This window comes from Phaethon aethereus (assembly GCF_964289735.1).
Source record: "Phaethon aethereus genome assembly, chromosome: 16".
In the NCBI taxonomy this organism is placed as follows: Eukaryota; Metazoa; Chordata; class Aves; order Phaethontiformes; family Phaethontidae; genus Phaethon; species Phaethon aethereus.
In genome coordinates this window covers 17,662,995-17,676,166 of record NC_138592.1, presented here as the reverse complement: position 1 = coordinate 17,676,166, position 13,172 = coordinate 17,662,995, and the positions used below count along the sequence as shown (strand labels likewise).

Sequence of the window (13,172 nt, the reverse complement as noted above, 5' to 3'; positions counted from 1 at the left end):
TGCCCAGGGAAAGGGCATCCTTCAGGGCTGCTGTGGAGAGGCAGAAGAGCCTGACTGTTAGCTCAGTGTTGGTTTGGAGAGCTGTGGTCCCTGGGCAGTACACAAGCAGCCATAACCCTCTCCATGGCTTTGATACACACAGGAAGGTTTCCTGACCCCTGCCTTTGCAAAAGACGAACGGAAGCACAGGAGGCTCTATGACTTCGAGATGGAGAGAGATGCCAAACAGAGGAGCTTGGAGCAGCTAGCAGCAACCCATGTTCATCCACCCATTGTGCTGAATGGCTGGCGTGATGCAGCGGTGGATTTGTCCAGGGCGTCTGATGGGTCCCCAGGGAACTCCTCTCCTTTCCCCCTGAACACAAACATGCCCAAACTGGGGACCATGAACACCCTCCAGGGCTCTCTGGGCATGGACTTGTCTGGAATCCTCCAGGCAGGCTTAATCCATCCTGTCACGGGACAAATTGTAAACGGCAGCCTCCGAAGAGACGATGCTGCCATGAGGAGGAGACGGGGCAGGAGAAAAAATGTAGAAGGGATGGACCTCATCTTCTTGAAGGAGAGGCCTCTTCCAACCAGGCTGCAGGTGGGTTGATGCTCCCCACTTTCACTTGGTCCTGATGGAGTCAGCACGATTCGTGTCATGGTCCAGCTCTCCCCTGTAAGCTCCACAGCACATGACAATGCGGGACCTCCTCCAGGACAGCTTGGCTTGTGCTGCAGCAGGCAGGAATGGATAGTACTCCAGGAAGGAAGGGAAGTCTTCCCGCTGGCTTGCAGCACTCTGCCTGGCTTGTCTGAGCCCTGCTAAGTATTCTCAATAGCAGCTGTCCCACCTCAAGGGGCGTCTAGGGTTAGAGAACATGAGGAAGGGTCTTTGACTGCATTGGAGCTGTGGCCAAGAGCCTGCTGCACCCTTTCTCCTTCTACCCTGGGGTCCACTCAAAAAAAAATGAGGCTCTGGGAGCAAGACCAGTCCCTCTAGACCACTTTTAGGAGTGCTTTGGGGGGAAGTTGGTCTTCCTGGTGATTATGGTGTTTCCAGGTGAGTTCAGAAGCATCTCCCAGCTCTCTCTGCCCTCCATGCTGCCAGTGCTGGGGACTGAGTGGAAGTTTAAATGCGGTGGTGGGTGGTGATTTAAGGAACAGGCACTGGGAATTTTTGGATTAATCTGTTAATATATTTTCAATAACAATATATATTGTTAATATATTTTAATGATAATTTTCTGGATTAATCTCTCTGCTTATCTGGGTGCACATGCATCACCACGTGCTGCTGATTGGGCTCTCCCTACTCCTTCCTCCACATCAGGATGTTCAGGAAGACCAGCCGCAGCCCCCCCAGAACAGTCCCCTCCCCGACGGGCCGGTTGCTGCTACCTCAAGTCCACAGCCAGTCCCAGCTGCAGGCAGCCGAGCAGAGAAGGCTGTCCCAAATAAGAGTCTCCTCGATTGGCTCCGTCAGCAGTCCGACTACACACTTGACGTTCCCGGCTTTGGCACAGTAAGGCTGGCCTTCAGTGGCACGTGTGTGTGTGTGTGTGTGTGCGCGCGCGCGTGCATGCATCTGCCTCGTGTGTTGGCCTTTGTGTTCAGAGCTTCCACAAAAAGTGTCTCAAAATGCAGCTTGTGGTGTTCATCAGGGCTGTTTGGGAGGTTCATCACACATCTGGGAGCTGGGCACAGTTCCCTGTACAGCAGTGAAAGGCACGTGCTGAGCTGCATCCTTGTGCTCCAAGGTTTGTTCTCCAGCTCCGGCGCTTCGTCTGCCCAATGCACAATTAGTCCAATCTCTTCCAGGAGCACGAGGGATGGGGAGAGAAATGGGAAAAGGGATTTGGGTGCTTGTATGTCTGTGTTGCTCCCTTTCACCTGGGGTCATTTTAGGCAGTGCTGTTGTATTAAAAAAGGTTCCCAGGCAACATGAAACCTCCTTGCTTTAAAAACCGGACTGAAGCAGCTGTGTTGCGGGCTGCAAAGGCTGTGGTTGCGTGGCCATGGGCGCCATCGGAAAACAGAGTAGCAGAGAGTGGGGTGCAAAGTCTGTCTGATTCTTCTTGCCATGTCATAAGCGTCCACCTCTTGGTTTCACAGGTTGGTTTGCTCCAGGTTTCAGCTTATTGAGCCTATTTAGACCATGTGGGAGGCAAAGCACCGGCTGTAAAACAGAGTAGGAAGAAATGTGGTGGTAACACATAAAAGGCTGCATCTTGGTCCTGGAGGATTGTGTGCCTGAGGCAGGGATTCCCTGGAGCTTGGAGTACAGGCAAGACATTAGTGTTTTGGAGCTTGTTAGAGATGAGAGATGAGGAGCCCAGCCTTTGCTCAGGCAGGATGGCCCTTGCTTTTCAAAGTCCAGAGATACGTGCAGCTCTGTGCCCAAGGGCAGCCTCCCAGGAGCACTGCAAGAAGCAGTCAGATGATGGAGTGGGCGTGGAGGTGCCTTCCCACTCCTTTCCATCACCTTTGCTTTCCATGGGGGCTTACTGGAGCTCACCCAGTCTGGCCATGCTGCTAGTGAACATCTTGCTCCCAGCAAGCCCTCAGCGCCCTGGGCCAGCCCTGCAGGACCTCCCCTGTCAGGGCGGGTGTCCTCTCTCCAGGTAGGATGGCTTGAAAGCTGCTTTGGCGTACTGCAGCAGCTCAGCTTGTTGAAGGACAGACCAAGCTCAGGGTCTTTTCTTTGACTCTCAGGAATCAGAGCTTGCAGTAGTTCATTATAATGCTACATCCCTGCAGGCACACTGAACGCCAGGACTCGGTGCACACAGCAGGTGTGCAACAGCTCAGCTGTAACTCTGTAAGTTGCGGGCCTGAAGGGCTCTGATCCCAAGGAAACGTGGTGCAGCAGCTCTGTGGTGGGAACAGCTGAAATAGGAGCAAACCAAATCACAGATGAGCTGGTGAGAAGTGGGTAGCTGTATCACACTGACACGACGTGGCACACACAGACCTGTTCTCTCTTTTTTTTCCTTGTTGTAGTTAGTGCCCCGTTCACAGATGCATGTATAGGAATTGGCAGCAGGTTACAGTTTTAGGATCAGAGGAGAATTAGAAAGGGATGGAGCAGTCTAGGTGGGGACACTGAAAACCCTTTTATACCTACAAAAATCAATTGTGCTCACTTGAGAGCTGGCCCTGTGGCAGAGACCAGCTTGTGCCGCTCGCACTCCTCCTGCCGAAGTCTGCAGGGACCCTCTGTCCCTCGGGAGCTCATCTGTGTCACTCTCCGGCAGGGCTTGTAGCCATCCAGGCTCATTAAGCTGTCTAGTCTCATTAACGTTGTCTTGTTTGTACTCCAGAATTTTTCAGACAAGCCCAAGCAGAGGAGGCAACGCTGCAAGGACCCTAGCAAATTGGACATTAACTCACTCACGGGAGAGGAGCGGGTGCCTGTGGTACATAAGGGTACCGGACGGCGGGTAAGCGAAGGCCTGTTCTGTGCTCTGCAGTTGGTGTCTTGAAATGCTTAGCAGACCCCAAGCTCACCTGTGGGGAGATTTAATCCAGAGAAGCCTATGGATGGGACAAAACTCCGGAAAACATCACTGATCTATACTATCCTGTGACACCTGTGTGCCCGAGGGGATACAGACCTGCGAAATAAGTGACTTTCTGTGTGAAGTAAGGGGAGTCTGAGTATTCACCCTTGCCAGGGTACACAGACCCCGCAATGGCAAAGGGATTCAGCCTTTGGCTTTAAAGCCACCATCAGCACAGCCCTGGCTGGTGCATCCCATTCTCGATTTCATTGTTCCTCTTGAATTCGCTGCAATATGCCACAAACTGTAATATTGCTATGGAGATATCTTTGTTTTGTTCCTCCTTACGAGGTGCAGGCAGAGCATACCAATACCCATGCAACTGCTGGGCATGTGGAAAGTGGAGGGTTTGAAGGGCTTTTTCTTGCTTACTGAGCAAGGAGCATGAATTTACTTGTCTGCAGTTTAATCTCCAGTGCACGTATGTTCACCTCTCTGAATTAGAAGGGACATTCAGGGATACTTTACACCCAAATTAATTCCCTAAAACACACCCAGGACTGCACTAGGTCAGAAGGCGGTGTGACATTAATCACGTCTAAAACCAAAACTAAAAAGTGAGGCAGAAAGAGGCTGTTTCAGTCACATCTGTGTTTCCCTCTATTACACCCACAATGGCCATCGGAAACCTGGGTGAATTGGTGGGTTTGTCCGGTTCTGAGCATGGCTTTCATAGAAGCTCTGTCCCCATCACTTGTTCATGGGGAGGGCAATGGGACGGGCCACAGAGGCTGAACTTGCCTTTTCTCCCTGAACTGTGTGTCTGGAGGCAGCAGGCGCATACCAAGTCCTGCAAAGATGTGTAGCAAGGAAAGAGTCTCTGCCCCAGCCAAATTGCATCCCAAAGCAAGGAGCTAGGGAAAGTGTAATCGTATTTCTTGTATTATTTTACATAACTCTTTCTGCAATAGAGGTCATCCTTCTGCTGTGTTTTATAGTTAGGGGGAGCCACGGCACCAGCATTGAAGGAATTGCCAAGGTGGCTTGATGCAAACTTGGAGTATGCTGTTGCAGCTGACTGGGCTGACATTGTTAAGCTTTCAGTAAGTTAGAGCTTTTGGAGAAATCTGTATCATGTCATCTTTTCTTTCCCCTCCCCATCCCCACAACCTTTCTCCAGTGAGGATCTGGGAGCTGCGAGGCAGGACCTCAGCTGCGCGCACGGGAGGGGATAGCTGCAGGGCCGGCAGCACCGGGAGCACTCACGTGGCAGAGAGGGAGGTTGGGCGCGTGCCACAGCTCAGCAGCGCAGCCAGGGAAAGGAGAGAAGGGGGTCAGCACCCTGGGAACAGGGCTCCACAGCTCAGGGTGACTGTCCAGAAAGCCTCAGGATGCTTAGAAATAGTAGGGGCAAGAGAATCGCCCTAGGAGCAATAATTCACCTCAGGTGCTGGACAGCAGGAGGTGGACAAAACACATTCTCGTGGGTCAAATTTTCAAAAATACCCTCATCCAAAGCTTTTCATCAGCTCTTGCAAACTCTGCCTGTGCAGCCCTGGACCTGCTAAAGGCCCCACAGGTCGCCAGGCCTGAAGGCTCGGGCGCTGGCAGGGAGAGGGGCAGGACGGAGCCTCGCCTCGCTGCGTTCATTCACCCTGCTCATCACACCAGTCCCTGCCGCGCTGCGTGGCAGAGCCTGCGGAGGAGGAGCGCTCTCCCCTCCGGCCATGGGCGCTGCCAGATCGCCCTTCCCCACTCTGTGGGCTGGCCTTATCCAGACTTCTCCCTATGGTCCCTCTTGCCCGCTCCCTGTTTTTGTGGCTGCAGTGGTTTGTGTGACACCCTTGCAGGGGACTGGAGAGGGAATTGATTGGCTTAGAGGTTTGTACTGCTCTCAAATTTGCTTTTAATTACTGCTGGAGATTTGGCATGGTCTGTCCTACTCCCCAGGAAGCAGCTCCACGTCCGGGCTGGCATCAGCGCCCCATCTGGGCAGCCAGCACCTGTGCGGGCTGGCAGCTCTTCCTCACCTTCGTTTGCAGGGGACAGTCTCCTTGCCAATAGGACTAGCTGTGTGCCTGGCCGCTGCCCCCGGCACCCACTCACGCGCCCTGGCTTGGTGGCTGCATGCCCCTTAGCATTCGCACCCCTGAGCCCCATCAGCACTTTGCTTTTGGCGAGTGCGCATCCATCCTGACACGTGCATGTGGAGGGATATCTGGCTGCTCCGGGTGCTTGGGCAGACAGGAGCATGGGGTCGGCTGCCCCGCAGAGCCCAGGCATGGTCACGGTCCCATGCAGGTTTTCCCACGTGCCAGTGGGAGCAGAGCAGAAGATTCTCCCTCTTTGGGCAGTAGCTGTGCTGTGGAGACTGCTGGGTTCATTTGATTCAAGTTTCTGCACTGCAGGTGTCAATGGGAAATACTTTTCCTACCTAAATCTATTATTAGAAATGGCTCAAAGAGCAGCAATATTGAAACTCAAGGGAGCCACAAGGGGAAATGTTTAAATGTCTGTGATGAGGTTGCTGAAAAATGGAGTTTTAAACTGCGCTGTGGATCCCCCCACACTGCTCTGTGTAACCAGACAGTCTCACCCGGTTGTGGCCACTGGGTTTTGGTCCCGTATCTGAATGCTCAGAAGAACCTTCCTGCCATCTCAACAAAGCTCTAACCGGGAGCTCCTCAGACAGCGTGTCCGCTCTCTGTGTGTCATCCCATAGAGCTTTGCTGTCCTGCAGAGCATTGAAAATTTGGCCCTTCACATCTAAAAGACATGATTTTTCACCTGTTGCTGAAGTCATGATTAAAGCTGGGAAGGGAGCCAAGTCGGCGTCTGACACAGAGCTGCCCCGGTGCTTCTCGTGTTGTGAACAGACGATGCTGAGGGCTTGGGTGAAAACGCAGGGTAAAAATGTGCTTCCTCCTTTCCTCCCTGTGCACTGTGACACTGCAGTATCATGCCAGGGCAGAGTGAGGGTGTTTGGCATTTGGCAGCATCCCTTGGGGAAAAGTTGTGCGTACCTCTCAAATTCCATATCATGTAGGCAAATATTTCTGTGCTGACACCATCTGGGATGCAGATGCAAGCACAGAAAAGCCAGATTTCCTTTGATGCAGTAATAACAGCCAGGTGTTTTCTGTTGTGTGTGTTTTGTTCTCAGGGCTACTTACCGGAAAGCAAATTCAATCGCATCCTAACCGAGCCTGTGCTCCGAGACGCAGGGCCCCGCCGGAGGGGGAGAAGGCCCCGAAGCGAACTCATTAAAGGCCCTGGTGTTGTAGCAGATTCTTCATCTGGCATGGGACCATTGTTCATGAACGGACTGATTGCTGGAATGGATCTAGTAGGACTTCAGAACATGAGAAACATGCAAGGGATCCCTCTGACCGGGCTGGTTGGGTTTCCTGCTGGATTTGCAGCAGTGCCTGCCAGCGAGGATGTGAAAAGCACCCTGAGTATGTTGCCCATGATGCTGCCGGGCATGGCTACTGTGCCACAGATGTTTGGCGTTGGAGGACTTCTCAACCCCCCTATGACAACTACTTGTACTGCGACTGCTCCGACTTCGTTAACAAGCACAACGAAAAGTGGTACAGCCAGCGCAGAGAAAGCTACTGAGGATAAACAGAGTAGCCAGGATGTGAAAAAAGAAACTCTCTCAGAAGAGAAGCCTGGTCCTAGTTCGTTTTCTAATCAGACAGAATCCGCAATAACTACCAGTAGTCCTGTAGCTTTTAACCCGTTTCTTATCCCAGGGATGTCTCCTGGACTGATCTATCCCTCAATGTTTCTTTCCCCTGGCATCGGCATGGCGCTGCCCAGCATACAGCAAACCAGACACTCGGAGGCAGCGAACCTGGAAAGCCAGAAGCGGAAGAGGAAGAAAGCGAAAGGGGAATTGGCAAACCCAGAGCCAGAAACTGTCTTGCTGCCAGAAAAAGAAGCTGCAAACAGTCAAAACTGTGCAGAGCAAACACCGCCTTTGTCGGCAGAGAAAGAGCAGGACGGACCAGCAGAGGAGCGCGGAGCGGCTCGCGATACCAATTAGAACTTTTGTTTCGTTGAAAAAAAAAAAACACAAAAAGATTGTGGCTTGTGAGTTTCTTATCCCATAAACTCTTTGTTACTTACCCTCCCGCCCCGCTCCGCCTTCATAAACCTGTGTTTCCATGAGTAATATTATCTACCTAATTCCCTGTCAGAAAAAACTCTGGTGACATACTACATGTTAATAGTTGCAGGGTCTTGCCACTTTATTAGATAAACAGTGTTGTCTAGCTAGTATGGGAGGCACCGAATTCTCGTTCTGTTTTTCCAGTCGTTCATCCCAGCCGATGATAGCAAATCCACTACTCGGTCACCCCCCCAAATTGCTCACTCCTTTGAGAAGAAAAAGCAGCAAAAAAACAAGAGCAAAAGAAAAGTCTTTACCTCTTGGTCTACACACAGACAAGGGTATTTCTGTCTACAGCGACACTGAACGAAAAAGCCTGTATTTGGGGGTAAAAAGCACAGCTATAGTAAGTGCTAATGTGTATTTTTGATTTAAAGTATTTCCCTATTTTATCATGGTTACTAGAATAGTAGTATAGACAGAAGTATATAACTAATGATTGAAAAATGCATATATTCATTTCTTTGAAAGGAAGAAGCATAACTGGTAGTGATATAATTTCTTTATCACCCCCACCTCAAAGGTTTGGAGACAAACTGCAGCGAGTGAAAATATGACATAGACATTCTTTCGTATTTTTTAAAACCAAAGTTTGGTTTTACATTAAGTGGAGTTTAGTTGCCCTTTCCTCGATAGTTAGAAGAACTTTTCAGCTTGAGCTGGAAAGGTTTTGCACATCTTGCATGACTTTTCTGGGATTACTGTACCTGTAGCTACCAGTTTCTTCATCATTCTGCTAGTCTTCAGTTCTCCTCTATGGCGTTAGTTCTCACCTATGGCAGTAGAAGTGCTGTACAGGGATTTTTTTCCAGCCATGAACAGGCCACACTGATTTTAATGCTCTTGTATGAACACTGAGGCTTTTTGAGTTTTTATGTTTTCCACTCCTTACCCCAGAAGCAACATCCTTCCAGCAAACAGGGAAGAGGCTGTAGGCCAGCTTTCCTGTTTGGGGAGTCCTCTGAGAAGGACCGTTGAGACTTTCAGAGCTTGAGTGTTTTCTTTTCTAGCGCTAGACTGTGAAGAGATGACCTTGTTGTCTTCTTTCCATTCCGTTGGCTGTTGAACAGTATTTCCGAGTCCCACCCCCATTGGCAAACGATTTTGATGTCTGCATTTTAAATGGACAGATTTTAATGCCGTCAGCCCCCCGCAGCTCTGGGTACTGAGACACCTCCACAGGCAACTCTTCTTATTTCTCCTTCCCCTCACTCCTTGTTTAATTTTTCTTTCACTTGGGCTTGTTCTTATTTGCAGCTCATGGTTTGAGACTTGAAATAAACCCACGGTGGTGCAGCAGTGAGATAAAAGGCAGGCTGGTGAGGGAGTTGGGAGCGTGCTAGTAATCGGTTTCACATTTGGTTGTCACAATTTACTGTATTTTTTACTTATTTTCTGTTACAGTTTTGCTAATTTATCAGATGGTCCAAATGTTTTGACATAACTATTTCAGTTTGCATTATTTATTTATGATGCTTTTTGTCATTGTCTTTTATACATTTGGGATTATAAATTATGTACATGTTAAAATTAGCATCTCAAAGAAGTCTGTTACCCATGGTCTAAAAAGCATTTGGTTTATATTTTCACGGAATTTATTCCCAGTTTACTGGATTGGATGATTTTTTTTTTTAAGTATGTAACCAATCATAATGCAACCCCCCCATAATTAAATGTGTTCTATTTAATAACGTGCTTGTAGTATAGATACTGTATCACTATCGACAGATTTCTTAGAAATGCTGCTATCTCTATTTAACTAACATTTTGTTCAGTTTTGCCTCCAGTGGAAGCAGAAAGGGTTTTTTCAGCTGTTAAATCCAAAATCAATATAATTTATTTATGTAAAAAAAAAATCACAATTGATATATTTTTGAACCTTTTAAGTACTAACTTTCTTTTTATTCAGTAGAAGAACATGTACTTGCCCTAAATCCTGAAAATACAAATGCTATAAAACTTCATATATCTTCAAAGCCTTACTGTGAATGGATACAGAAATCTCGTCAGAGTCCATTTCTTGTTACAGGATGGTTTTGCCAGGGTTACACGCGTAAGGAACAGGGTTTAAAGTGAAATTTATTTAATTAGCCAGCATGCTCTATACCTTGTTCTTCCTTATCAGACATGTATGCTACGTCTCTGGGTGTTTAGGCTTCTCTTTGACTGCTACTTTGTGACCCTTTTGCAACCCGATATACTCTGTGGATTATTTAGACTGTAAGGCGTTAAGTGGCTTCTTATTTTCCATCATATCCAAAACAAATGCCAAATCTTCACCGGTTTTCATGGCTACTCACACAAACATACATTCTTCACCAAATGTGCTAACAAAATAAACTGTCTGTGCTCTTTGAACATGGATAAAAAGAAAAAGATTTAAAAGTCAGATTTTTATTTTTTTAATTTAGTGACTAGATGATGCTTATCTTTCAAACTTGGCAGAGCCTTGCTACAGATGTATATAATTTTTTTCAGCAAATATATGTGAATGTTTAATTCACCTGACTCAGTGATAAACATTACTTGCCTTTTTCTCAGCACGAATCCGTTGAGAAGCTGTCGAACCCAGCAGACTTCTCCCCTCTGTAGGGTTGCTCTTCATGCACCGTGAGATGTGCGTTTCTCTGCGGAAGGGCTGCTCGTGGCTGGCTCGCCAGCTTTTCCTGCCGCGGAAGGAGGTTACCGGGCTAAACCCCCGCTGCGGCGAGCAGCTCTTTCGCCCAACGCCGTGCGGGTTCACTCGCTGTGCCGTGTAGGTTCGCTTGCCGTCGCGCATGGGTTGTGGGATCACCAGAGCAGCCCAAGCTCCACGGCCAGTTTAAGTGCGCGACGGTGCGCAGGGGCTCTGTGCCGACCCGCTTCATCCGGGGGACGGGTAGAAGTCCAGAGACCAGTCATGAGATCCCCGTTACAGCCCTTCGCACTTAGGCAGCACCTCCCAGCAGAAGAGGGGTCCGGTTCCCCTTACTGAGATATTAAACACCTCCATCTAAGCCTTGTAAAATGCTAATAGGTGCCAAATAAATGCTTGTCATTAATCTCAATGTAAGGATCTCATGCTTTAGAAAAGGAGGTATTAATTCAGTTTTTCAGATGAATAAACATGCACAGGAAAAGCTAAATAATTTCTTTAAGGTCCAGGAAAAAAGGCACAGAGTAAACCAAGAGCTTTTGCCTGCTCCCCCTGCCCGTGCACGAACGCCTCGTCCTGGCATTCTGTTGCTGCGTTTATTTGTGGGGAGAAACGGGAAGGCACCGGCCAGAAGAGGCATCCGATCGCGCTTGGGCAGGGCCAGAGGAGGCAAAACAGTGGTGTGACCTCTGAATTTCCAGTTCCTGAGTCTCCCTTTGAACGCTGGCTCCGCACGCTGCAGCCTTCACCCCGGCACCATTAATGTAGAATATTTGGTCGAAGGACCTGCAGAAACCAGGGAGGCCCTTGGTGCGTGGAGAAGCCTCCATGCTGGCGTTTACGCTGCAGTCGGTGGCAGGCGCGGTGAGCTCTGTCTCATCAGATGCGGGGTGTTTTTCACCCTCTGGTAAGGTAAGGACGGGGCACGGGCGGGCACAGCTCTCCTTTTGGGTTTTGTTTTGCAGAATGCAGGTGCCCTTTCCCAGAGCATGACGGAGTAAGACACCCTGCAGCTGCGCGTCCCTGCACTCCTGTCCCTGCCTGATTTTTACCTGATGGGATGAAGAACAGAAAAGTGCACTTGGACATGACCTTTCATTCTCTGTATGGTCACAAAAAGGTTGTTAACGATTTCCTTCAGCGCTGAACTACGGCGTTACCTGCCCTAAGGGCAGGCATCTCAGCTCTGGTGTCTTGACAAATTTCAAGCAAGGATCTCTGGCCCAAAATCTTGGCTGGCAGTGAGCAGAGGGCAATTCCTCTAATGGCGTTTGGTTTGTATCGAGTAAAACTTGAGCTTTTCAGCGCATTTTGTATTTTCCACCTCTTCAGGAGCCACTTCAGCTCCAGGGCTGTGGGGCACGGGCCAAGATGTAAGAGACCACTGATACTCATCGCTTTTTACAACTTCAGAGCAACATCGAGTGCTTTGCTGAACGGGTAAAAGCACCGTTTGCTGTCCCCGAGCGCGTCGCAGCACGTGTGCTGGCGCACAGCAGCCCACGGTCGCCGGCCGCCTGGGACGGCAGGGTGCTCGGCCGCGGGTGCGGGGCAGCCGGGCAGCGCTGCCGGGCGAGGAGCTGGCCCAGCGGCCGGCTGAGCAGCAGCTCTGGAAAACCAGTGGCAAGGGAAATGCAGCTTCGCTCTCCTTCCCCTTCCCGGCCCTTTGCGGCTCGTGCAGCCGGCCTGGGAGCGTCATCCCCGGCCTCCTGCGGCCTTTGGGCGTTTGTGGTTTCTGGCTGCACCCAGGGGTGGCTCGAGGCTGTCGGTGTGGTGCCGAGGCAGCGCTAATTCCTGGAGAATCCAAATTTTATCTCAAAAGGCATAAAACAATGCAAGATGTCCCGCCCAGTAGAAAAATCAGTCCTGCTCCCCTGTCACACCTCGTTAGCCCACCAGTGTGATTTTAACTAGAGGAATGGCTCAGCTTGGCACTGCTACCTGGCCCCCGTTCGCCAGTGGTCCGGAGGGGGATGCGACGTTTCTGGTTTAGCCTGGAATTCAATCCCGGTCTCCATGAAAGCATCGGTTCGTGCGAGACCAGCACCAGCCCTTTGGGGGGGCTGCAAGGAATAGCAGCGGCGGATGAGCAGCGCAGGGGAGCACGAGTCGCAGCAGATGCTCTGCGGCGTGTCTGCTCGGCTCTCGGCTCCTGCCAAGCATTTGGCTGTTACATTTTTCAGCTGGATATGTTGTAGTAAAAGGAGACATTTTACAGGAATAACCTGTACCACTTAGAAAGACAAAATAAATTTTTAAAGGAAAACCCCACAATGACTTTTTTTTTTTCCTCCAGAAAAAGGGCAGAGATTTCTAATAGAGGAACAGGCGCACAAAAAGCAAAGCTCAGGTCCCTCCAAGGCAGGCACATCTTTGTTCCTGAAGGAACAAATACAACGGTAGGACTCTGGCTGCATGGCCTAATTATCAGCGATTACACGCCTTTCCTGGCTTTTCACGGCGGTCAGCTTTCCTTGCTCTTACAGCAAATCTCTTCACAAACGCATTCAGGTGTTGGATTAAAGCTGGATTTTTGGGGAAGTAACATTTGGGAGAGCACTAAGCTGAGCCGATTCTCGGTGAGGGACCAGCTCCACCAGCCTGTGGCTTCTCACTAAATGATCCCTGGGCTTTGCAGGAGAACGTTTTAAAAAGAAATGAGACCCACAGGCGTAGGACCACAGCTCAGGGCAGGTCAGAAGCTGCTGCGGGAGCAGGGGCCAGCGGGGCCGTGTTCAACAGCTGCTCGTGAACTCGCCTGAGCGTCAACGGTACCGATGAGTGGGGTGGGGGTTTTGTCCCCCAGCAACAAAGCGGGGCCTGGCTCTGGGCCTGCCCCACAACCTTGCAGCAGCTCAGACAAGGCAGAGCA

At 50.0% G+C, this 13,172-nt stretch overlaps 1 protein-coding gene across 1 annotated transcript in view; it reads left to right on the top strand.

Annotated features, from left to right (window-relative positions):
* CHD6 (chromodomain helicase DNA binding protein 6) overlaps positions 1 to 7,831 on the top strand; it is a gene marked incomplete at its 5' end in the record, with an annotated part of 90,448 nt that extends 82,617 nt beyond the window's left edge. Inside the window, 5 exon segments of the mRNA XM_082007376.1 lie at positions 143 to 589; positions 1,319 to 1,510; positions 3,309 to 3,428; positions 4,487 to 4,591; positions 6,652 to 7,831. Of these exon segments, the coding sequence (XP_081863502.1) occupies positions 143 to 589; positions 1,319 to 1,510; positions 3,309 to 3,428; positions 4,487 to 4,591; positions 6,652 to 7,539 (1,752 nt within the window). The 3' untranslated portion in view covers positions 7,540 to 7,831.
* Positions 7,832 to 13,172: the final 5,341 nt, after the last annotated feature.